At 42.6% G+C, this 24,864-nt stretch overlaps 1 protein-coding gene across 3 annotated transcripts in view; it reads left to right on the top strand.

Moving 5' to 3' along the window:
- Positions 1–263: 263 nt before the first annotated feature.
- Positions 264–24,864, top strand: part of ATP8A1 (ATPase phospholipid transporting 8A1) — a 226,199-nt gene continuing 201,598 nt past the window's right edge. The window contains exon 1 of one of the 3 annotated variants that reach the window (XM_061164668.1): positions 264–516. In XM_061164668.1, the coding sequence (XP_061020651.1) occupies positions 468–516 (49 nt within the window). In that variant the 5' untranslated portion in view covers positions 264–467. The remainder of the gene's footprint in view (positions 517–24,864) is intronic. The other 2 variants (XM_061164664.1, XM_061164663.1) reach the window with 2 other exon arrangements.

Here is a 24,864-nt window from a genome sequence, read left to right as displayed (position 1 = left end):
GGTGGAAAGAGGGCGCCCGGGGTGGAGTAAGCCAGCAGCTCCCCGGTCCGTCCCCCCCGCAGGTGGTACAGTCCAAAGCGGGGCGGGGCGACGGGAGGCTCCGCCCGCTCTCACCCGGCCCCTCTCCCGCCTTCCCCGCCGCGCCGCCGCGGGAGCGAGTGAGCGCGCGCCCCGACGACCCCTCCCCCGGCGCCCGCGCTGGGGCCCGAGCTCCGCCCCTCGCCGAGCCGCCCCCAGCGCGGCTGCGGGCAGATCTCGCTCGGCTCTGCGGACACTCCACCTTCGTGGTCTCTTCCTCCTTCCGCAGGTGTGCGAGGGCCTCTCGGGGCAGAGGCGCTGCCCTGGGTGGCCGGCAGGGCCCGCGCGGCTGCTGAGCGCTCGGCGCAGGGAAGCCGGATCCCCCGCCCGCGCGGCGCCGTGACAGGTGCAGGGTCTGGCTTAAGGACCCACCTGCGGCGGCGGCTGCGATGCCCACCATGCGGAGGACCGTGTCGGAGATCCGGTCCCGCGCCGAGGGTAAGTGGCCGCCGCAGCGCCGGGCTGGGTGCGGAGCGCGCGCGGAGGCGACTCGGAGCCAGCCGGGAGTGGGGCGGTGTGAGTGTGTGTCTGTGTCTGTCGGGAAAGAGATGCCCGTCCCACCCCTTCCCCCAGGAATGTCTGGCTGTTGTGCCTGGTCCCTGGCGAACCCTTCTCCCTGCTCTGTCTTCGGCGCCCTCGCGGACCCCTTCGCGGCTGCAGAGCCCCGAGATTGGTGTCCTGGGTGGGATGCCCACGGCTCTTTTCACGCCGCAGCGTGACTGTTCGGTCTCTGCGCTCTCGCCCTGCCCGCCTCCCTCCCCACTGGCGCACAGACCTCTAGGTCTCCACTCGGCTTCTCCATTCTAGGGCTGCAGATCCCCAACCCGCCGCCCACCTTTGTGCAGCCCCCACATCACGACACCCCGAGAGCTGAAATTGCCTTTCGCAGGATGCAGGATCGGTAGATCCGCAGCCCCTCGCCACTCGGAGCGGGAGGAGCCTTGATTGGGGTTGGGCGCTCAGCGGGCGCTGTGCATTACAGTCTCTGCAGTTCTGTCTCTTGCAGCGGTGTCTCACCCAGCTCCATTCCGCGGTTTTGTTTTCGTGTTTCCGATTACCTGATACCTGCACTTTGGCCAGCTGAGTTGACTTTTTAGCAAGGTGGAAGCTATTTTCTTTGCTCCACCCAGGGCCAGCTGTTGAATGTCAGCAATAAGCAACAGATGCCCGAGGGTAAAGGCAAATACACTTTTGGAGGGCTGAGAGTCTTCCTCCGCTGAGGAGCCCTCAGCATCCTGCCCAGCATATGGCCGTCAGTTGGTAAATATTTTTTTGTTTTGTTCATGGTGAAGCCAAGACTGTACAGATCGTGAGCTTTGTTTTCTTTTGTTTTTCTCTGCCATAAACCCATACTTGAATCCTGCCAAGGGTGGCTCACGTTCTCATAACTTGTTTTTGAGAACTTGGCTGTGGTCACTGGTGTCCATCCTTCACCCCCACCCCTTCCACCCTTTAATGTTTGGCAACTGCTAAAATGATTTTAGGAGAAAAGCTATAGAAGTTAGGAGAATTGGATTGCAGGGGTTTGAGGGCCGTTTTATTATTTTTCCACCTCTGAGCCTTGATTTTAAAAATGGGGCCTCTGGGCTCTAATGGGCTTCCAAGGTGGCTCTGATAGTAAAGAATCTGCCTGCAATGCAGGAGACCTGGGTTTAGTCCCTAGGTCAGGAAGATCTCATGGAGAAGGGAATGGCTACCCTCTGCAGTATTCTTGCCCAGAGAACTTCATGGACAGAGGAGCCTGGAGGACCACAGTATATGGGGTCACAAAGAGTGGGGCTCTCATAGCTCTGATTTTCTGATTACAGCGCTTTGGAAATTGTCAGTGGCACGTCTCTGGGGAGAAGGCCACACAAGAGTCAGAAAACCTGTGTCCTGCTTAGGAATTTCATACATACTTATTGTCATTTGTAATATAATAAAAATATACAGGGCACCTTTTAGATGTACACTGTCTTTAAATGTACACAGTGAAAAAAAATGTACATTCTTTTTTTATACTTCTGAGTGAAATGAATTTTCTTTTTCTCTTATTTTTTCTTCCAGTTTTATTGAGCTATAATTGACATGGCATTATGACATATGACATAATGATTTGACTTCCATACATCATGTAAAATTACCATATTAAGTTTGGTCAACATTCATCAAATCATATAGATACAAAATTAAAGAAACAGAAAAAAAAATTTTTCCTTATAATGAGAATTGTTGAGACTTACTCTTCTAACATTTCATATATGAACATAATTATATTTATCATGTGGTACATTACATCCCTAGTATTTATTTATCTTATAACTGGATGTTTGTATTTTTTGATTGCCTTCACCCTCTCCCTCACACCGCACCTCTGGTAACCACCAATCTGATCTTTCTGAGTTTGTTTGAAGTATAATTAACCTATAAGAGTATGTTAGTTTCTGTTACAGAACATAATGATTCGATATTTCTAAACATTTCAAAACGATCTGCATAATGTTTAGTTACCCTCTGTCCACATACAAAGTTATTGCATAATTATTGACTATATTTGCCTCACTGTACATTTCATATACAAGACTCACGTGTATTTTGCAACTGAAAGTTTGTCCCTTTTAATCCTCCTCACCTACTTCTCTACCCTCCCCACACCAATTCCCACTGGCAACCACCTGTTCGTTCTGTGTATATATGACATTGTTTCTCTTTTGTTATGTTTGTTCACTTGTTTTATAGATTCCACGTATAGGTGAAATCATGCAGCACTTGTCTTTCCCTGACTTATTTCACTTAGCATAATACCCTCTAGATCCACCAATGTTGTCATAAATGGCAAGATTTCATTCTTTTTTTTAATGACTGAGTAATATTCATATATATACATACACATACATATACATGCACACACCCTGCATCGTCTTTATTCATTCATCTATTGATTGCACTGAGGTCGCTTCCATATCTTGGCTATTATAAAAATTGCTCAAATGAACACAGTGATACGTTCATCTTTTCTAATTAGTGTTTTTGTTTTCTTTGGATAAATACTTAGGAGTGAAATTGCTGGATCATATGGTAGCTCTATTTTTAATTTTTTGAAGAACCTCTGTACTATATTCAGTAGTGGCTGCATAAGTTTACATTTCCGCCCAACAATCACCTTCACCAACAGTAGTTATTTGTTGTCTTTTTGATCATAATGAATGAATTTTCTTAATCATCATTTGAGTGAGCCATGAAGGTATGAAAATACAGTGGTAATAGTTGGGATTGCACTTTCAAATAATAGCAGTTGCTGGATGCCATATCGTGTGAAATGGGAAGAGAGAAAGGACCAGAAAACTATGTGAAACTTCTACCATGTGAGAGGATTTTATCTGAGAGGCAACAGTATTGTTTTTGATTGACATGTATATTTTTCAAGGCATTTTTGCAGAGATTACCCTATAGGACCCTACAGCGCTATAAGGTTGTGAAGGTTGGTGAAGATGGTCCCACCTGATAGTTCATGAAACCGTGTCCCAAGTGATGGAGGTGCTTGGCACATTGTCAGAGGCGTAGTGGCTGTCGGTGAATGACCCTTCCCCCATATTGGTTGGTTCAGTTTATTATGTGCTCAGCATTTTGCTTGGGACCATGGTGAGGGCATCAATGATGACACGGTGGGCTGGCGATGTGGCTCATTGCCTGCTCCACCTACACTTTTCTCTCCTAAAGAATAGTCTCTTTTGACAGCTCCTGCTGCCTGCTGGCATTGTTCTGAACTGCAGCCTCCTTGGCTTCAGCGGGTTGGACCAGGGTGGGCTTCTGACAAACAGCAGATAATCCAGAGGTGGCTCAGCACTCGTAACCTTGGGCTTTGGCTCAAAAAGCCAAGGCTTTGTGGTGATCATCCCTCCCATGGGAAGAGCTGGGCTTGGAGACTTAGAGTGAAGGCTGAAGCAGAAGTGGGCAGAGGAGAATCGGCTGGTGGAGGGGTGAATGGCTGGCTGTCTTAGGTTGTGCAGATGCTGCTGGTATGAGGAAGCAGAAAGTGTGCACGTGAACACAGAAGGATAGGAGAGAATGGCCTGGAAGGGAAGAATGACGCAGAGAGACCCAGATGCTGAGAGAGGGTGGCCCATCCCTAGCACACCTCCCCCGACTCTAGAGCACCTCCCCTCCACCCCCCTACCCCCTTTCTCTTTTTGTCCCAATTCAACAAGTAGCCTTAGAACCGGCTCTTATTTTTATTTTAAGCCATTTGAATGGGTTTCTGTTCCCTGCGTCCAGATTGGCCAGATGCATGGCTGCTCTGTGTGCAGGTTATTTACAACCAAATCGAGGAGAAAGAACGGCCACGAAATAAGAAATAGTCTAGGAGGGGATGTTATTAATTGAACAGTGTGCTTGCTGTGGGGGATGTTATTAATTGAACAGTGCTTGCTATGGATAGCAAAGAGCCATGAAAGATCAGACATAAGAACCTGAAGCCTGCGAGGAAACATTCCTTGAGGAATAATTTGAAATGAGTCCTCACGCAATGCTTCTTAAACTTTAAGGCGCGCACCCATCACCTGGGGATATTGTTAGATGCAGCTTCTAGAAGAGTAGGGCTGGAGATGCATTTCTGGCGAGCTCGCGGGTGATGCTGGGTGATGATCTGCAGGTCACAGTGTGAGTACCAGGGTTGTAAGACAATGCCGTCTCTTTCAGTAGTCAGGCACTGAGGTTAGAGTGACCAACTGAAAAAGTGCTGAGCATGACTGTGGCTTACTTGAGAGTTCTTAAACTGGCCGGGGACGGAGGGACACTGAGAAGGAATGGCACATAAATTTGGGTAAATAAATGCTTCTAGATTATAGAGTATTTTAAATACCAGGATGAGTCATTTGGAGTTTGAATCAAATATTTTTAAAGGATTTTAGAGTTCTTCTAATCCAGTTCTCATTCAAGCATGAGGTCAAAGTAAAATACCTCCAAAAGGGCCAGTTAGGTGCCAAATCACTGTAGGGAAGTGACATCCCCAAAGTATGTTGGATGGTTTGTAGGAAATGTAAATAGACTAGTGTGTGTGTGTTTTAAGGTCTAAAAATGACAAAGACCAGGATTAGTATTGGAGTGGAGCAGTGAGACTGGAAAGGGAGGAATTAGAGCTATTTCTCAACAAATCATTATCTTGTTTAACAGATAATCTATTGAACTCCCGTAAGTACCATTCTTAAAATTTCAAGAAATTTCAAGTACCATATCTGAAATAAATCAGTGAGCAAACAGAATAGAAAAAGCCCTGCCCCGAAGGGGCTAACATTTTACTGAGGCAAGAGACAGAGCAAACACAGAAAGTTAGCAAGTTATAGACTTTGTTATGTGATCAGTGCTATAGGACAAATAAAGAGAAGGCAAGATGCGTAAGGTTGGTGGATGGATTGCAACTTTAAATGGGTTGGTTAAGCTAGCCTCATGGAAAAGTCGATGAGAAGGAGGTGAATTAAGCCTGCTGGGAATCTGGGGGGAGAAGTTCCAGGCAGAGGCCCCAAGGCAGGAGAGAGTAAGGAGTGTTGGAGGAACGGGATGGCGGGCGTGTGGGGGGAGAGGGGGAACATAGTAGGAAATGAGGTGACTAAGGTCATGTCATAGGACAATGTGATATAGTGAATATACCACGAAAAACCACATTAAAATAAAAGGAGATTATCAAGCAGTAACTTCAGACTTTAATGTTTACAAGATCCCAGGTATCTCATTAAGACTACTGTTTCTTGAGCTACCCCATGAAGATCTGTTCAGTAGATCTGCCATGGGACTTCATTCTTCACGACCTGCTGGGATATTCAGGTGTAGGTGAAGCACCTTTTAAGGATCTCTGCTTTACAGTCTTGAACCTGATTGATTGGGAAAAGATATTAAAAGATAAGGAAATTAAGGAGGCATTTCAGTATAGTAAGAGAAGACATAAATTCAAATTCTGAAGTAATTGAGGGACATCCAAATGGACATGTTTTGAGATACTTTGAAACTGAGAGATTAGATGTGGGGAAAAGCAAATCGGAATCTCTGGTTCAGAGATAATAGTTGAAACCCTGGTAGATAAGTTTGCCAGAAAGCAAGGCTAAATGATGCAGAAGACTAAGAATCATATGCCCCTTTACTTTTACTCCAGCTAAATCAAATAAGCCTCTAAATACAGCATTAAAAATCCTAGAAACAGGGACTGAAATAACAGTGGTCTACACAAAACAGAATTTTTTGGGTGCTATAAAACTAGCATGAAGACAGTCCAGGTCACCTGTGCCCACCAAATAAAGTCATAAGGGACATGGGCTCCTTACGCCTTTCTGCCTCATCATCTAAGTGTATAACTTCCTTAAAGTCATAGTGTGGCTGCTGGCATTCCAGCCATTGTATAGGAATTCCAGGTCAGAAGAAAAATGAAGACGCATGTGAGACCAAAGGGTTTTCTTGGAAGTCCCACACAAAGGCTAACGGTTATTTTGCATTGGCTCGCTTCTGCAAGGAAAGCTGGAGTTTTCTAGCTGGCATTTAGTGTTTTATTATTAAAAGAAAAAAGGAAGAATTGTTATTGGATAGGCAGCTGACAGGCATTGTCATTGTCAGATTGTCAAAGGCTTTTGCTTGATTAAAAGAGGTGTTCTAGAGCTCATGATTTACAAAATAATGACCATTATTCAAAACTAAGGAAATGCACACCAAAAAAAAAAAAAAAAACAAAAAACACACACCACGTACTATCCAGTAGGATCACAAAGAGTCAGACTTGACTTAGCGATTGAACAACAAGAAAGCAATCCAGTGGTTTGTGTTTTATACTGTTGAATATTATGATGCTAAAATGTAAGGCATTCATTTGACTATGTAAAATGTGTACTAAGTGATAAATTTAGAAGTTGTCCTCAGGATTGTTTTCCTAAACTGGCCTGTGTAAATGGCACCTTTAAAATGTTTGTAATTATAAAAAATACTGCATTTTATTTGCTTAAAATGTAACAAAAGGAGCATGGAGGTAATTTGTATAAAAATTGCTAAGAAGAAAATTTTAGGAGGCTGTTTCATTTGTCCAGGTAAAAGAAGACTAAGATCCTTTCTTCCTTTAACAAACATGTATTAATGCACCTGCTGTGTGCCAGCCAATTGGATGGTGGGTTAGAAAGGTATAGGGAATGAAGGATTCCCCAAAGTAATCATGAAAATAAGTTATAGATTTATAACTGACATGACATTCTTTCACAGAGCAGGTATGTGAGTATAGTGATGCTTCATGTGGTCAATATTTGGGAATTCCCAAAACATGTTATTTTGCCTAGTGTAATCCTGGCAAAGTATTAAGTGTGGCAAAATTATATTATTTTAGCCTTTTTCATCTATAGTGCATTATTATTTTATTTCACTTATATAATTTCAAAAACAATGAGAACTGAATCGTTCATACCTACCTTACAGGCTTAAGGAAAGTTTGCGTAGATAAAGACTGTGCTTTTGAAGTTAGTGAAATATTTGCTGCTATATTGAATTTCTAATCACATGATTTCATTACAGTGTAAATGTTGTAAAGGCAACAGATTCATTCTTTACTACTCCCTGGAACCCACATCTTTCAATGTTCTTATCCTCTGGGTAGTAAGCTCCCTAAAGGCAGGGATCTTTTGTCTGTTTTGTTTACTGATATACTGAGGATATTGCCTAGGGCATAGTAGGATTGACTTAAATGAATCTTGTGACCTAAATAAAGATGAGATGACCTACAGATGCCTGATAATCAGCCCTACTTGGTACCCTCCTGCTTGGAACCTGACCATTGAAAAGGGAGCGATTTTTTGTGTTATCTTTTCACTGCTGTATCCTTTTGTCAGATGAACAGTTAACTCTGAACTTTATTTTTAATGACAGAGCTTAGTTTTGGTCTCTTGATTGTATAAGTAACAGCTGCTCGTTGGAAAAAAACTCATACTGCAGAGATGTCAAGAAGACAGTAAAAATCACCCCAAACTAAGCCATCTAAATATAACCACTTAATATATACATTATCATTTAATAGATATCCATTCCAACAATTTTCCAGAAGAGAAATATATTTATTTCTTAAGAAAACTCAGATCAGAGCCTACATTATTCTTAATCTTTTTTTTCCCCACTTAGTATTTCATAGACATCCTTGTCTATAAATATAATTTATGTAAACTCCATAAAGGCTTCCCCAGTGGCTCAGATAGTGAAGAATCTGTGTGCGGTGCAGGAGACCCGGGTTCAATTCCTGAGTTGGGACGATCTCATGGAGAAGGGTATGGCTGCCCACTCCAGTATTCTTGGCTGGAGAATTCCTTGGACAGAGGAGCCTGGCGGGCTACAGTCCCTGGGGTCACCACAAAGAGTCAGACACGACTGAGCAACTAATGCTTTCTTCCAGAAAGGATGGGATTTTAAACTTTAATTTTTCTAGTTTTATTGAGATAAGATTATACATAATTTGTGTGCAACATATTTGTATATACTGTATTGCAAAATGATTACCACAAAAATCTTAGTTAATATTCATCACCTCACATAGTTACAGATGTCTTCTGTGGTGATAAGAACGTTTAAAATCTACTCTCTTAGTAACTTCAAATATATAGAACAGTTGTTAGCTATAGTTACCATGCTGTGATGACATCTTCAGAATTTAGCTTCTAATTTGAATTCTGTACTTAAGAAAGTTATTTTATGTATTTTTAGTTGGAGAAGAATTGTTTTCCAATGTCGTGTTGGTTTCTGCCGTACCACAGCGTGGACGTGAGCGTGTAAACTGCTCTGTCGTCTGACTCTGCGACCCCATGGACTGTAATGCGGCCCCCCAGGCGCCTCTGTCCATGGGATGCTCCAGGCAAGAATGCTGGAGTGGGTTGCCATTCCCTTCTCCAGGGGATCTTCCCGACCAAGGGATCGGACCCAGGTGTCCCACATTGCTGGCAGATTTTTTTACTCTCTCAGCCACCAGGAAAGCCCCTCAAACAGCAACATGAATCATGACTCATGAATGAAAGAATACTTCATTCTGTATAACAGGTTCTGTGTTCATCCACCTCAGTTCAACTGACTCAAACGTGTTCCTTTTTATGGCTGAGTAATATTCCATTATATATGTGCCACAAGTTCTTCATCCATTCATCTGTGGATGGACATCTAGGTTGCTGAAAGTTTGTAGTTTCGACCACCTTCACCAGTGGAAAGAAATTTTTTTATCTACTGTCACTAATTAAATCCTCCGTGCCTAGAGCACTGCCTGGCACTTAGTAGGGCCTCAGTAATTATTTGTTGAATGCGTAGATCATGTATTTTATGGCAGCTTAGCATTATAGATGTTATTGTATAATAATTAACTAAGGAATCCTCTGTGGGTAGGCATGTAGGTCATTTCCAGTGTGTATTTTCAAAAAAAAAACAAAACACTTTTGAATAGGCATCTTTATATATCTTTGTACACTTTTCTGATTATCTCTTTGAAAATTCTTTGAGAAAAGGGATTTCTGGGGCAAAAGTATGTATCTTTTTAATTTTTTTTATAATGGCAAAAAAAATGCTAAAAGATTATTCACGTTTATGCCCTCGCTGAAAATAAACCAGAGGTCCTACCCCGCTACTCCTTCCCCACCACTGGATAGTCTTCTTTATCCTTTTGAATATACAGTGCAGAAAAAAAACTCTAAGTTTACATTGCTGTACTTATAAGATGGAATGCATCCTGATTGGTTTTAGTAGTTATTTTTATTTTTGTCTGAATTGTTTATGCATTGTAAGTTCCTTTGTGAAGATTGTCTTGTATTGAATTTTAAGAGCTTATCACATGCCCCTGACAGTAGCTGTTTTCCCTGTTAATAGTTCATCTTTTCCCTTTTTTGATGTTTTCTCCTGTACCTGCTTAGTTTTTGTAAAGTATGATCTTTCAGTTTCTTCCTTAAAATTTCTGGCTTAATGTCATGTTTCTTATGTCAAGATAATGATAATTTTTCACTTATGTTCTTCTTCTAGTATTAGCACTTTTAGATTCCACCTTTAAACAGTTATACATGTAATACCTATGGGATTTATTTTGTCGTGAGATGTGAGCTAGGGGTCTAGTTTTATTTTTTTCTCAATTTATTCTCTATCTGGCATGATAACCATATGCTTTATCATCTGTTCTCCCCTCACTGATCTGAGGTGTTTCTTTTACATGCTAAATTTACACGCATGGTTGAGTCACGGTTGGAGTCAGCCTCTCCCCTCTTCGCCTCTCCCTCTCTTCTATATTTTGGTCTGTTTTGGCCCCTTGTAACAAATTCCTTTGTTACAATTAATCACTGTTATTTCCTCTAATTTTTTTTTTCTGGCTACTTTCATGCTTATTTTTCCACTTGAACTAATGAGTGTATCATTGAATAAAGTTAATGTGTTGGAATATTTATTGATATTGTGTTAATTTTATAAATTTGTATTGAGAGAACTGATATCTTATACTGAGTCGTTTAAGCTTAGTTTTACGCTCCGTTTATTAGTTTTTGTTTTATGTGCTGGAGAGAGTTTTCTTAAATAAATTCTATCCATTTTAATGATTTGTTCTTTAGATAGCTTATGTTTTATAAAGATATTGTGAATGGAATCCTTTCTAAAATTATGTTTTTGCTCGTGACTGACAGAATATGTAAGGTGGAAACTGTTGAGTTTGAAACTAACCATCAGTCTGAATTCTTTCATTTTAAATAGTTTTTCAGTTAATTTTTATCTCCATAGGTTTTAAAATTATACATCATAAGGTATTTTTAAACAAGGTTTTCAATTATAATTAGATTTATTAGATTTGATCAGGTATATTCTGATTACATTATTTTTTTTAGTAAGATTTGTTCCTTTTTATGTGCTGAAGTTTTATGTACTTGGGTTCCAACTTACTTTTTCTAAGGTTTCACATAGCCCTTACACAATAGCCAAGGTAACTGCTCTTTTTTATCCTTTTTGTTAGGGTTAGAGGTCAGAATTTAGACCAGCTAAGATTTAACTAATGGTTTTGTAAGATCTACTCCCATCAAATTGACATTCGTGTCTTAGATCAGCACTGAGAGAAATAAAGTGATCCACGAGCACTAGACACATATGTACTTGTAAATCCTCTAGCAGCTGCACTGTAAAAAATTAAATAAGTGAAATTAATTTTAATAATATGTTTTCTTTAATAGATCCAAAATATCATCTCATTATGATATTAAAAATCAATAATGAAATCGTTTGCATTCTTCTTTGCACTAGTTTGTAACTGCTATGCATTTTATATTTACAGCACATCTCAATTTAAACCAGCCCCCTTTCACATCTGTTTCCACACGTGGCCCGTGGTTGCTGTGCTGGTCAGCGCAGCTCCACATTATATCTCTAGCTTGGACTTAAGGATTCACTAGAGTTTTTCAGAGTATAAAATTTTATAACAGAAATGATGGCTCAAAGTAAGCTTATTAAAAGTACATGTGTAGATATACTTCTATCTTAATTAGAGATTAAGCCTTACTTGCTTCCAACAGAAGGCCTTCTCAAATGTCCTCATAAAACCTTGCAAAATGTATTAGTGCTTAAATAATACTGCTTGTGACATAGCCCTCATGGCAATTTAGAGGTTTCATGTAAATTCATCATGGCATCTTTTGAAGCCTGTTGTTTTGGACCCATTAAATGTAATTCTTTTTTAAAAAGATTTGATAAGACTACTGTACAGGACCTTCCTATTAGTTTTCTTTCCAATGTTAGCAGGAAATGTGTGTACATAGGATAGTAACTTTGGGTAGTTTGCCTTTATATACATTGTTGCCATCAATTTTGTTCATCTAAGGGGCTAAAGAATTTGGCTTACTGGGTTATTTGTACATTGAATAAACTGGGCAAAGGCTGTTTTGAATTGAGCCTCTTCATTGTCTTGCTTAAGCCCATCTTTGAAGATGACTTGATGTCTTGATCCATTCAGGGTTGTACTTCAGGAGCCTGGGTTAGGCATGTGGCAGCTTAGGTGCAGACTGTTGCTAAGAAGGTCAAAGGCAGTGGAGGCTCTGAACCAGGAAACGACTTTAGTGGGCCAGACCTATTTAGAATACAAAATTAATCTTCATGAATGAAGCAAGCAAACTGGTTTGCAGGGGTGAGTCAGAGAGGTGGTTTGCTCTGGCACCAGTTTAGAATAATTGAGCTTCTCTAATTAGCGTCGTTCTCTGTGGCTAACTCTGGTCTTAAAGCCAACTTGATGTGGAGGAAATCTCCTTCTAGCATCTGCAGCCCATCTTTCCCCCTTGTCCCTCCCTTTCCCCCGTGTAGATTTAGCCCTACCGCAGTCCAGAAAACCTTCGCAGCAGGAGACGTTAGAGGAGCTCTAATTTACCGCTTTGAGGATGTGGCTTGAACCACCCTGCCACCGTTTCCTTGACCCTGACTGCTTGTCGCAGCAACTAGAGCTGCAGTTCTGGGGGCCCTGCCTGTCTGAGCGAGGAGACCCTGGCCTCTCGGCCTCTGCCCTGGGGAGGAGTTCGGGTGCCGGGCCAGCTGCCGGGGGCTCTGAGCATCATTTGCTTTCACTCCCCCCTCGGCACTCTTGGCCAGCTCTTCTGGGCAAACGTGTGGCCCGTGTTGGAGCGCTCTAGTTCTGAGTGCGCCTGCTGTCCGTGACCGTCTTTCTGGGCGCCATCCCGTCCTCCTAATGACTAGCTGACCCTTCCCAGCCCCCTGCTCGTCTGTCTCACTCTACTTCCATTTCTAAACTCAGCCCGTGTCCTCTCCCTGACCGAAGAAACCAATCTCTCGCTATAGGTTTTACCCAAATTTGATGTGCTGTTTTATATCTTTAAAGTTGGATTCAGTCCACTTTGATGCCAGAATGGATGTGATGAGTGTTCTCAGGTGGACTCACCCAACTTTCATAACTTTTTCCCCGCAGTTGTGAGGAAGGGTTAGAGAGATGACTTGAGGAAGAGTGACTCTGCCATCTTTAATGTAGAGTGTGCCCAGGGTGGTCAGGGCAGTGCGAGGCTTGTGTAACAGGCTTACAGTCAAGTGTACGTTGGTGGTGCTCAATCCCGGCTGCACAGTGAATCAGATGGGGATGGTCTAAGCAGTACTGATTAGTTCTGGACTAATCACCAGCCTGGACTCACCCGACCAATGGAATCAGTCTAGGCCATCGGGCGTATGGACTAAGCATTGATATTGTATCTTCCAGATAATTCTGATGTCCAACAGTGTTAAAAAATACTGATGCAGATTGTTGAATTTCCTTGCTTGTGGAGAGAAGAATAGATTATATAAAGTCACATAGATTGCCAACCGAGAAACCAAGAGCATGTGGATATTTTTTTGGGTAAATTTGTCTACTGCCCAGTTACTTAATGGATCTAATTGCACTTCTCTAAATTTCCCCTGGCGGAAATGATAATATATGTATGATGATACTCAGTTATTTGGTTTAGAAGATTTTCTTTAAAATTCTGAATTAAACAGTCAATTCAGTACAACCAAATGAAGAGTAAACACATCCCGTTTATTTTTAGCTGGTTCTATATCTACTTTGGGAGCTTGATGAATATGAGCCTCTCTGCAATGTCATTTCTGGTTTTTGCTAACCTACTTACTTTTAGTATGTTGTACTTCATGTCTTTATTCACCCTATATTTGTAGCCTATATGTTTGTAGTTATTTGCACCTGGAAGAAATACCTTAACAACTCAGTAAAAGTTTCCAAAACTTCTGTGGCTACTTTCTGTACAAGGGATTTATTTTCTTTAGTCCACAGTTATTAATTTATCTCACCCCGATGTTAATAGATCTTTCGCAGGTTAATGTACAGAAAACAGAAACTTACCACAAACCTCAATTTACCTGCCTTCCCTGGTTGCTAATATGAAGCTCATTTTGAAACTCTTACTGTAGCCAGTATGATTTCTCTGTGGCCTCCTGATGGGTGCTGGGGTCTGGCTTCAGGGTGTGATGATGATGATTTCAAACTTCTAGGAGTAGAAAACAAACTCCCTAGTCCCTTGTTTTGTTATTTAGTCACTAATTTGTGTCTGACTTCTGCGACCCCATGGACTGTAGCCTGCCAGACTCCTCTGTCCATGAGATTTCCCAGGCAAGAATACTGGAGTGGGTTGACATTTCCTTCTGCAGGGGATCTTCCCAACCAGGGATTGAACCTGCATCTCCTGCATTGGGAGGTGGATTCTTTACCCCTGAGCCACCAATTAAGCCCCTATTGTGCCTTAGGTCAGGTGTATTGTGTCCAACCTTTGTAGGGTTTTTTGTTTGTTTGTTTTTTAATTCTCTTCTATCCTTATCATTTCTGCATTTAGACTTTTCTTTTTTAGGTGATAATGTTACTTGTACTCCACAGATGGAAATCTTTTTTTAAAAAGAAGCCAGAATTCGATTGGAGGAGGGGGATGGAGTTCTGAATCACTGGTTCAGTTTAACCCCAGATGGCAACTCATTTGTGTATTTTGGTTTAAAGTTCAGTGAAAGAATCATTACATGGGTTGGCCTTTTGTGAATGTAATTAGCAAAGAAGGAAGAAGGCCTTCTTAATTTCCCCAGGTGCTCTGCTGAATTCCTCTTGATCTTATTAAGTGACTTTCGGGTGAGTGAACTACTCTTCTATGTTTTAATTTTAACTAAGTCTGAATACCAAGGTCTTCAGTTTGAATTGATAGTTTGATAGTTTTCTTTGTAAGACGTCAGGCATTTTTCCATATGTTCAGCTGGAATTGTCTCTGAAATAATTCTGTTGACTCACACTAATAGACTCACCATCTTTACTGTTTATACTTCATGTGTGTTTAGCTGGTTTGGTACCCTGCTATTTGACATAGTAGCCACTTAAAGAGCAGAGTGCATCTGTTGTGTGGCACAGAGAAATCTGGAGAATAACTCACTTGGTCCTGTCCCACTTCCCTAAGTATCTTAAGGTACTGCTCTGTAAATAATTGACTGGACAGAAAAGGAAATAAGGGCTCCCAAAGGGCCTGGAGTGACATCTGACTTTGGCATCTTCTGAGCTCTGTGGCCTTGGACAAGTCAGATAGCCCCTCTAAAGACTCCTGTTTCGCTTTCCCCAAATACAATAAAACCTACCCATGAATCATCTGTCTCCTGGCTAGAGAGTAGACCAAGGCCGACTGCGCATTGGAATCTTCCGAAGAGCTTCAAAATAGCTGATCTTTGGATTTTGCCCCAGGAGATTCTGATTTCATCTTGGGGGTAGAGGTTGATCAAAGAAAGGTGATTGTGGCTTGGACTACTAGCTATCTGTGGTCAGATTTATAGTATAGTTTGAAGGGAGATCTAGCAGATTTATTGGTGGGTAGGACGCAGAGTGTTAAGGATGTTGCAGGTTTGGGGCCCTAAACCCAAAATGATGGCACCATTTATTAAGACAGAAAACTCTGGGATAAAGGACTAAAAACCTCCTTGCATCTTAGAAAAGACTCGGAAGATCCACTGTGCCAAAATAGGTACGTTTCGATACATTTTTTTTTTCTTTTTGGAAAGAGGATTGCTTTTATCCTAAATTCGATCTCCTTCCTCTACCTTCCTTTTAGTTTTCTTTAGAAATTCAGTAAACATAACTGTTAGTATCTTGTGCTGTGTGCTATGCTTAGTCACTCAGTTGTGTCTGACTCTTTGTGACCCCATGGACAGTTAGCCCTCCAGGCTCCTCTGTCCATGGAATTTTCCAGGCAAGAATACTGGAATGGGTTGCCATGCCCTCCTCCAGGGCATCTTCCCAACCTAGGGATTGAACCCAATTCTCCCACTTTGCAGGCACATTCTTTACCAGCTGAGCCACCAGGGAAGCCCATGAATACTGGAGTGAGTGGCCTATCCCTTCTCCAGGGGATCTTCCCAACCCAGCTGAGCTATTGGGGCCTATTCCTTGTTTCTATGCATTTTAGACATCTGGGAGCAGTATGGATTCATCTCTTTGGAACTGATCACTCTATTGGTTTTTGTGGACACCTAGGAACTCCATGGATTCATCTCTTTGGAACTGATCATTCTGTTGCAGAGACTTTTCACTCCATAATCAGAGTTGATGAGAATAGTCTTTATGTCATCATTGTGTTCTTTTGGCTCTCGAGGTGTTCCACACTGCAGAAACATCTTTCAGAGTGCAAAATTAAAACACTTGCTATAAAGTAGATGCTAAGCAAATGTTCCTTGAATCTGCATCTGCTGAGTGGTAGGGATAAGATCAAGCTGTTCAGATTTGGAAGCTGAGCTTTTAACATGCTGGCATGGTTTTGAAATCTCATGGAGTTTTCTTCTTATCATGTCCAGGCCCATTGCATGTTGCTCAGCAGTGGCCACAGATACTCCAGCAGATCTAAGGGGCTGATTTCTTTTTTTTTTAAAGACATGGGGGAAATTTGCTTTTTATGTTTATTAATTACTTTGACTGCTGGCTCTTTGGTGTAGCATATACGCTCTCTCTTGTTGGGGAGTGCCGGCTCTAGCGCACAAGGGCTCAGTAGTTGCCGCGTACGGGCTCAGTTGCCCCACAACACATGGGATCTTAGTCCCCCGACTGGGGATCGAACCTGTAGCTCCTGCATTGGAAGGTGGATCCCCAATCCTGAGCCCCCAGGGAACTCCTAAGGGGCTGATTTCATATCTGTAATTGGTGGTGGTAGCATGTGGAGGCATAGGGATTGCATTATGAGGCTCTCTCTGCCCTGGGTGATTTTTACTTACGGCGTCAGAGGTTCTGGAAGCCTCCTGAAGCCCTCTGCCCGCTGTTGGTTCCCGTTCTGCCTGTGAAGTGGGCAGGGCTGCCGGCAGCTGCACGCATATGCAGGTGCCCTGTAGCGTCAGCCAGCTCCGAGCTCGGGCTTTGAGGTCTGTGCAGCCCGCCTGCTGTCGCTCACGCTTCGCGGTGTGATCTGCCTGGTGGGGCTCCTCCCGCCTGATTGAGCCACATCCTGGCAAAGCGAGGGCAGCGGTGCCTTCCGTGCTTTCCTGCCACCGACTTTGGTTTCTCTGAGCCTGTCTCGCCTCACCAGCCTTGGTGGGTTCTCTACGCCCACCCCCACAGCGCTCACAGCAGCGGAGCCATCCCCGGCCACGTGTGGCTGCAGTCCACTGTCAGACCGACCCCCTGCTCCCAGGGTCGTGGCGGGGCTCCCCGGGGCCCCTCTAGCGATGCCCTGTTTTTCTAGCTGGGTTCACGGACTTGTTGGATATTTCACATGCCAGATTGTGACACAGCTTGTCATCAATAGGCAGAGGAAAGGTTCACCTCTTTCCCAATGCTGGGTAGTATCCAGTTCTCTAGAGTAAAGCGCTGTTCTTGCTCATGGTGATTCATGGTGCTGGGTGTGCTGTGCTGACTGCACCCAAGCCACAAATTAGCAGGTAGGCTTTAGCTTCTCCACTGGGTGTTTTTGACACTTGAGACAATGTTTAAAAAATAAAGGTGAATTATATTTTTCTCTCTTGCAAAAGCACAATGGAGATACACAGGTGCCCATCAAATTCCACTGACTTATTCTGAGAACAGTGCAGCAGCCAAATGGTGTACATGGGTGTTTCTGTTTCTTTTGATAAAATGAGAACTAGTCTTGGAATCAGAAGACTATTGGCCTATCCACCTGTTTTTATATTGTAAAATGCATCAGTAGCTCTGAAAATAAAAGTTGTAATAATTCAGATAACTTCATGATTGCTGCTTATTCCTTTTTCCAGTATGCTTCAAAGACTGACTTATTCAGAACTTTAATTCAGTTCTGTCTTCCTATGATTGTGTTGTGGTGAAATTAACGGGGTTACCTATTCTGCAAGCATTTTTATCAACTAATTCAACAATTTTTTTTCCATACACAGAGTGGTTAAAACTTGCTTGTGCACTGGCACTGTCTTAGTGGTTCTCTGATGACTTCATAACTGTCTTTGTTTTAAAAGAAAAAGAAAAACTTTAAAAAGATGACATCATGGAATTCCAGGGTTGGAGTGAACTGTCTGCACTGTCCCTGGTCCAGCCTGCGGGCGTTTGGTCATCCAGCTCCTGCTTGAAAACCTCTGAGTGACAGGAATCACACCCCCTTGTGAAACACCCCTTTCCACTCTCAGACGGTTCTAATTCTTAGCAAGTTCTTTCTTGCTAAGAAAGCAATAAAAGCGATTAAACCATTTGTCTCCTGCATGTCTTGCTGGGCCAAATATGCTCCATATTATATTTACACAGCTGATTTTTTTAGGCATTAGTGTAGGATCTTCAATTTATTCAATCTCCCAAAATCTTCCTGAATTGATTCTTTCATGTTATTTGCATATTTACTAATCGTACGGTGTATGTTATCCTGTCTTATTGGAACCCAGGCAGTCTGGCTCCAGATCCCTCAGGAAGTTATGCATCTACTTTCACTATCCAGGGGTCCCCTTGGATCATAGAAGAGCCCCATGGGGCTCAGGCTCTGGGGTCCCTTATTCTGTCCAGAGTTGCCCGTGTTTGTTCTCTGTACATCTACTCCACTGGCTTCATATCTTTGCCGTCCATGTGGCTTCATGGTGGGGGGAAGGGGGGTGGCGAGGGGCATCACCCCCCACAGCCTGACTCCCTGACTCTCCACGCCCAGCCTGGTCCTTGCCCAGCGCCAAGTCTGCCTGCAAGTGTCTCCGGACCACAAGTCCACTTTCGCAGAAGGAAGTCCACCTGGCCCTGCCGGTCAGGGGCCCCTGTTGACCCTGATACCCGGGGTCAGAGAACTAAGCCAGGAGAAGGGAGTAGGGGCAGGAGCCAAGGGTGACCCAGGGAAGGCTCCATCAGGAGGGCTCGAAAGAAGTGGGCAGCCAAAGGAAAGCTCCAGTGGAAGCCTCTTTATGGATGTTTGTCAACCAGCAGTGAATCTACATCGTTACCTAATCACGGGATCCAGGGTCTCAGGCTTTTAAGGACAGGGTGTGTCTACTCTTGTTGAAGTACAGAATGCTAAGGACTTGGCCAATAACATTATTATTCAGGTTTAGGTAGTGTAAAGGACCTTTTTTCCCTGGAGGAGGGTCCCGCAACCCACTCCAGTATTCTTGCCTGGAGAATCCTATGGACAGAGGAGCCTGGCGGGCTACAGTGCACAAGGGTCTTGAAGAGTTGCACACGACTTGAGTGCCTTAGCACACATGCACAGAGGACCTTTTTCATAGGAAAAACATTCCCTTCAATCTCTGACTATACATTTTGGGTATGAAAAACACTACTTTAAGAACAATGACCCCCTGCTCAATGTTAGCTGAATTCTCAGTGCAAAAGGAAGGTATTCCTTTTAACTTTCGAATTAACTATTTTTAGCTGCTGCTGCTGCTAAGTCGCTTCAGTCGTGTCTGACTCTCTGCGACCCCGTAGATGGCAGCCCACCAGGCTCCCCCGTCCCTGGGATTCTCCAGGCAAGAACACCAGAGTGGGTTGCCATTTCCTTCTCCAATGCATGAAAGTGAAAAGGGAAAGTGAAGTCGCTCAGTCGTGTCGGACTCTTCGCGACCCCATGGACTGCAGCCCACCAGGCTCCTCCGTCCATGGGGTTTTCCAGGCAAGAGTACTGGAGTGGGTTGCCATTGCCTTCTCCGAACTGTTTTTGGAAATTACCATAAATCCTTTAGAAGCTGTAGATCCCATTTATTAAAATCTGTGACCTTGGAAAGCATGACTGTGGACTACATTTTTCATGAACAGTAGTTTATAATGTACAGAATCCATCTACTTTCCTTTTTAAAACACTTCGCTGTTTCCCATGGTTCTTCTGTGATTAGTAACACTTTAGCTATTCTGCAAGTTCTCACAGTTTTATAGATTTAAAAGTATCGTATATGTGTATACACACACGCTACAAAATCTGAACCTATCAGGATTTAGAGCAGCTAGGCACTGCCTCGTCTTTTTTTCTTTTTAAAATAATCCCCTACCATCTCTTTTGCATTAGCTCCTCCAACTGCCATTCATTCTAACCTTCCTAGTTTTAGGGTAATTATCCTTGATCCCAAATGACGTGAAGGAGGAGAAGTGGGAATTGAGGAGTTCTGCTTCTATGACCTGTTGACATCACACCATCCATTTCAGACAGTGGACCTATCCCATGAATTTACTGTATTGCAAAGGAAGCGAGGAAACGCTTTTGTAGTCTCTCAACACTTTTAAAAACACTTTCCCTCCCTTCTTAGATGTCTGTGTGTTTGTTGTTACTTGCTATTGAACATGTGAGCCTGTTTCCAACCTTTCCCATGATCTTTTAATCTGCTTTTCCTTGTCCCAGGCCACGTTGTGCGGCAACAGTGGTCTCTGACCACACCTCCCTTTTCCCCAAGACAGGACCTTTCAGTTAGTCAGCGTGTCACTTCAGCTTCCCGGACTTCTGCCCCTTCTGGGATTGATACTGATTTGAAATACATCCTCTTAATTTAGAACACATGTCTGGCTTAGCCTGGTATTCCCCTCCGACTACCAAAAGTTCCTTGGTACAGTTAGGTTTTCTAAACCTTTTCACTTCTGCATTGATTAGAATCCAGTCCATAGTAACAATTCCTCACCTTATTTCCTGTACCTTCTCAAGTGATGATGAGTCAATGATGCTTTTAGCTAATTGAGGCTTCTAGAAGATGCCGGATGTGTGTCTGGTGGTTGAAACCCTTCATTGCTAGTCCAGTCCATTCCTGTGCCAATGTTTAATCTTTATTGGGAACATACCACTTATTCTTCTGTCTCACAGAAGGATCTGTGGAATATCCCTCAGGGGATATCATTACATTTCTTCTGTCTTTCATTGTTCTCCTTTTCCTATTAAGTATGATTTGGCATTAGTGTTTTCTTTAGTATTTGCAATAACTCAGCATGCCCAAGATGATTGTTTTTCTAGGTTAGTATCCTAAGCTGGGAGCCACAGAAGTTGAATGCTTACTCTGTGTGAGGCCCAACACTAGGCGTGCATAGGTAGGTTGCCGTGTAATATTGCTCAAGATTAGCCTTTCCTCTGAATGTCAGGAATACTTTTTTCAGTGTCTATCACTCAGAATTTGTTGTGCTATTTTGGAGCTTGTTGCAGTTCAGCATGAGTACCGGGAGTGTTGAACCATTTTTTTTTTCCTGTTTTAAGCAAGAAATAATGTCGATTTTCACACTTGTTTATTTTTAGATCAGTTCCCAAAAATACACTTAAAGAAAAATATCACTTAACCATGTATGGTAATGATCGGTCCTAATAGGAAGATATATTCATGGGTATCAGGATGGAGATAAGACTGTAAAATTCTGGGAATTTTTAGATGCCTGATAATAAAATAGAAAACTTAGTAAACATTTATTGTGTGCAAAGGACTTTCTTGAAGTGTTACTTATGTGACTTCTCTATATTAGATTAGCTCACCTGATAGACATGTGCCCTCACGCCTGTGCTGTTCGCAGTGTTTAAGTCGGGCACATCGGTAATACCTAGTATTATTCTCAGTTGACCTCAGGATGTAGGTGAACAGATTAGTATTGGAGTGGTCAAAAGACCACTGTATAGTCAAAGCTTTTTCAGATGATGCTTCAAGGAGGATTGGTTAGGGAGACTGCGTTGACATCCAATAGTACCCACGAGGTAGGAGAAAGTCATGGTTGGAACCACTGTTGAGGTGCAATAGGGCCAGTAAGGAGAAATGGGGTCAGAGGGAGAGGTTAGGCCAAGCCTAAGCATTGAATGAATAAATGCATCCATCAGTGTTAAAGCTCTAGAAGTGACCTGGACTTGATCCATTTCCAAATGTTTTCCTGGCTTCTCAATTCGCTGGCCCTCTGACCATCAGGAGTTCTCCATATGCGAAGCAAAGTTTCTTCATCATTTTGAGAAGAATTGTTGGCGGTGGGGAGTGGACTCTTTTGTAACATGAAAAACAATTTTTTGAAGCCGATAACCATGTTTTACATCATCTGGGTAAGTGGATATTGTTATGGCATTTCGTTATAACTTAAATGGGCTTGAGGATAATGAGCTAACATCACAATTGCGTGAACAAGAGAGTAAAGGAGAAGAAGCTGGGTGTGTGGGAAGCATTTTGACTGTTGTGCAAGTTCTTTAGGGTGGAAAGACCTATAGAATGTACTGGACTCAGGACTTGGATGGGGCAGCTCTTAACATCAGAGGAGATCTGATCCATCAAGCAGGGTGTGTCGGGAAGGGTTCCAGGCAGCTTCATGATATTTGTGGGGCAGGGTAATTGCTTGTGTGTGCTTCCAGGTCATTGTTCTATGCAGAGCAGAAAAGCCAGCTTGACTGGGGAACAGAGAGTAGGATTCAGCTCCTTGGAGAAGAGAAGCCAGGTTTGGGTCCAGTGTCAATGCCCAGCTACGTAATTAAATGGACATTGGGACAGGACTTGGCTTCTAGCAGAGGACTGAAATGTCTCTGCTTAAATTCATACTATGGAAGCTGAGCATAATATTCAAGTAGGTAGAATTGTTCCCAGAATCAAGTGAAAAGCTTTTCCAGGAAGATCAAGGAGCGTGCAAATCAGCTGGACTAATGGGCAGACCTCAGAATCCCTCTTATCTGTGCTCATTAGCCTTTTCATATGTCACGACAGCAAACTGCCTGTGATTAGCTTAGCACGGGTCATGTGCCCACCTTTAAGTCAAAAAGGGGAATTGTATTTTGAGGGACCAGCCCCACTGCCTACAGTAGGGGGAGGGGAGTTCTCCAAGGAAAACCAACAACTCTTTTCAGGAGAAGCAGACGCTGAACTGGAATGATCAACAGATGTTCACTGCATAGAGCCTGAATCAATATTCGAAACAAGAAGGTGTATTGATGCAATTGAAAATTTCATTTCCCCTCTGGCTATTGTAGTCATGGTATAGAAATTTGAGACGCATTGCTGAGTAGCTTCTATTTAGTTTCCATGCTTTCAAAGGTGTTTATTTCTTCAATACCATATTTGAAATGGTGTATGTGAGTTTTAACCTTTTAAGCACCCAGTTCGTTGCTGCCAGAGTAGTGGTTCCTTCCTTTTGTTCCCTCTCGGTCTGGAGACAGCTGCAGTCAGGCTCACAATCGAATGTTTGAAACGACTGTTCCACTCCAACAATGCAGAATATGTGACTTCAAGTCTCTTTTGTAGCTCTAGTAACTGCTTCTGTATTTCTAATTATATAAACAATATATATGGTAACCACTAAAAACACAATAACTAAAATACAAATGTCTAAATTGCTCAACCAAAGATTGTTTTACTCCAGACGCTTGAACCAAAAACAAAAAATTATTAAATGAGGACTTTTAATATATTTTTATTTTCCCCAGCAAACAAAATAAAAAAGCTATTAAACCTTGGAAAGGACCACAGGTAACACTCATAACTTCCTACTGAGTAGCACCTAGCTTTAGTCACACCTGAATTCTGCAGTTGTGCCTTTGAAGTCTCTGGCTAGTTTTCTAGTTAGTATTTTTGTATTAGGCTTTTGTCTAAAGATTTCATTCTAGCTCAGGAAATGCAAGCAATCAATGTGGTCTCTTTGGTGTCTGATATTAGAAGCCACAGAGTAAAAGGATATATCTTAATAGTGGGACTCTCCTGAATTTGCTTAGGAGGCCATATGTGTGTTCTGATTCCATGTACAGCCTTACTAATAACTGTGATAAAGCCAAGTCTGCAGAAGCGTGCTGGCTCAGAACCGTCTTCCCAGGCAGCAGAATGGTTTTGTGTCCTGTTCTCTTCTCCCTCCCACCTACCCACCCCTGCTTCTGTTGCATAACCCCGTACAGATGACAGTTTTAGGAAAACATGTACTTGTTTGATATTAATTTATAAAATCATAGGGTAAAATCTGTTATTTCACTCTCTAGATTTATTCACTGGTCCCAGCTTTAATTAAATATTATCCTCCCAAGTTTTAAACGTTAGTACCTACCTCAGTAGGCCCCTAAGACTTTCGTTTTTCGCATGTCAAACGTTTTGAAGGAGAGAGTAGCTTTATAATCTCTGAGTAAAGGATAGGGTGACCGGGACCACTTGGATGATCATATTGTGCTGCATCGCTAACATTATCATTTAATCCTCATGTGAACCCTGTTTTATGTGAGGAGGCTGAGGCTCAGATATAAAATAATTTGCCCAGTGCTAAATAGAAGTGTCATAATCTGAATCTGAACACTGATCTTACTAGAAAACCTGCTCCTTCTCCCCACAGCCTGCCTTTTTGATTTCAACAAGAAAAATAGTGGCTGGACTATTTATGTGTGCATGAAGAGCTAGGCACTTACTGTGGGGAGTGCTTTTTCTCATTTAGTCTGCACAGAATCCTGTGAGAGAAGGTGGGTAGTCAGAGCTAAGTAATCCATCTAAGGTAACCATATCTCACAACTAAGGAACCTCAACCATCTCTCTGATTTCACGCTGTGTGCCCCCAAGCACTATAATGCCTTCCTTGGTTAGACTGTGTTTCTATTATTATTGCTGAACTTGATATAATTAGAGAAAGATGTGTGCTATCTAAGGCTAGAGTTTTCTGGCTGCAAAGAGAATTCTGTGAAGTGGTTAATCACTTGCTATATTTAAAGTCCTAAATTTCTTTCCAATCTTGGGCTTTGGTTTGGAGCATCAGACAGTGGGTACATGTGGCATCAAACAGGATGAAATGATGGAGAGGCTGTGAGGGGCAGACCAGCTCCACCCCACAAAAAATGCCAAGTATCATCCGCTTCATCCCTGTCACCACTGTCTCACCCACGCCTCGTCATCTTACCTGAGTTAACTCGGCCTCAAAACGATCTTCCTGCCTAAAACTTTTCTGTGGATTCCTACCAC

This window comes from Dama dama, chromosome 17 (assembly GCF_033118175.1).
Source record: "Dama dama isolate Ldn47 chromosome 17, ASM3311817v1, whole genome shotgun sequence".
NCBI classification, from domain to species: domain Eukaryota; kingdom Metazoa; phylum Chordata; class Mammalia; order Artiodactyla; family Cervidae; genus Dama; species Dama dama.
The sequence above is the reverse complement of the archived record's forward strand: the minus strand, read 5'-3'. Positions and strand labels throughout refer to the sequence as shown.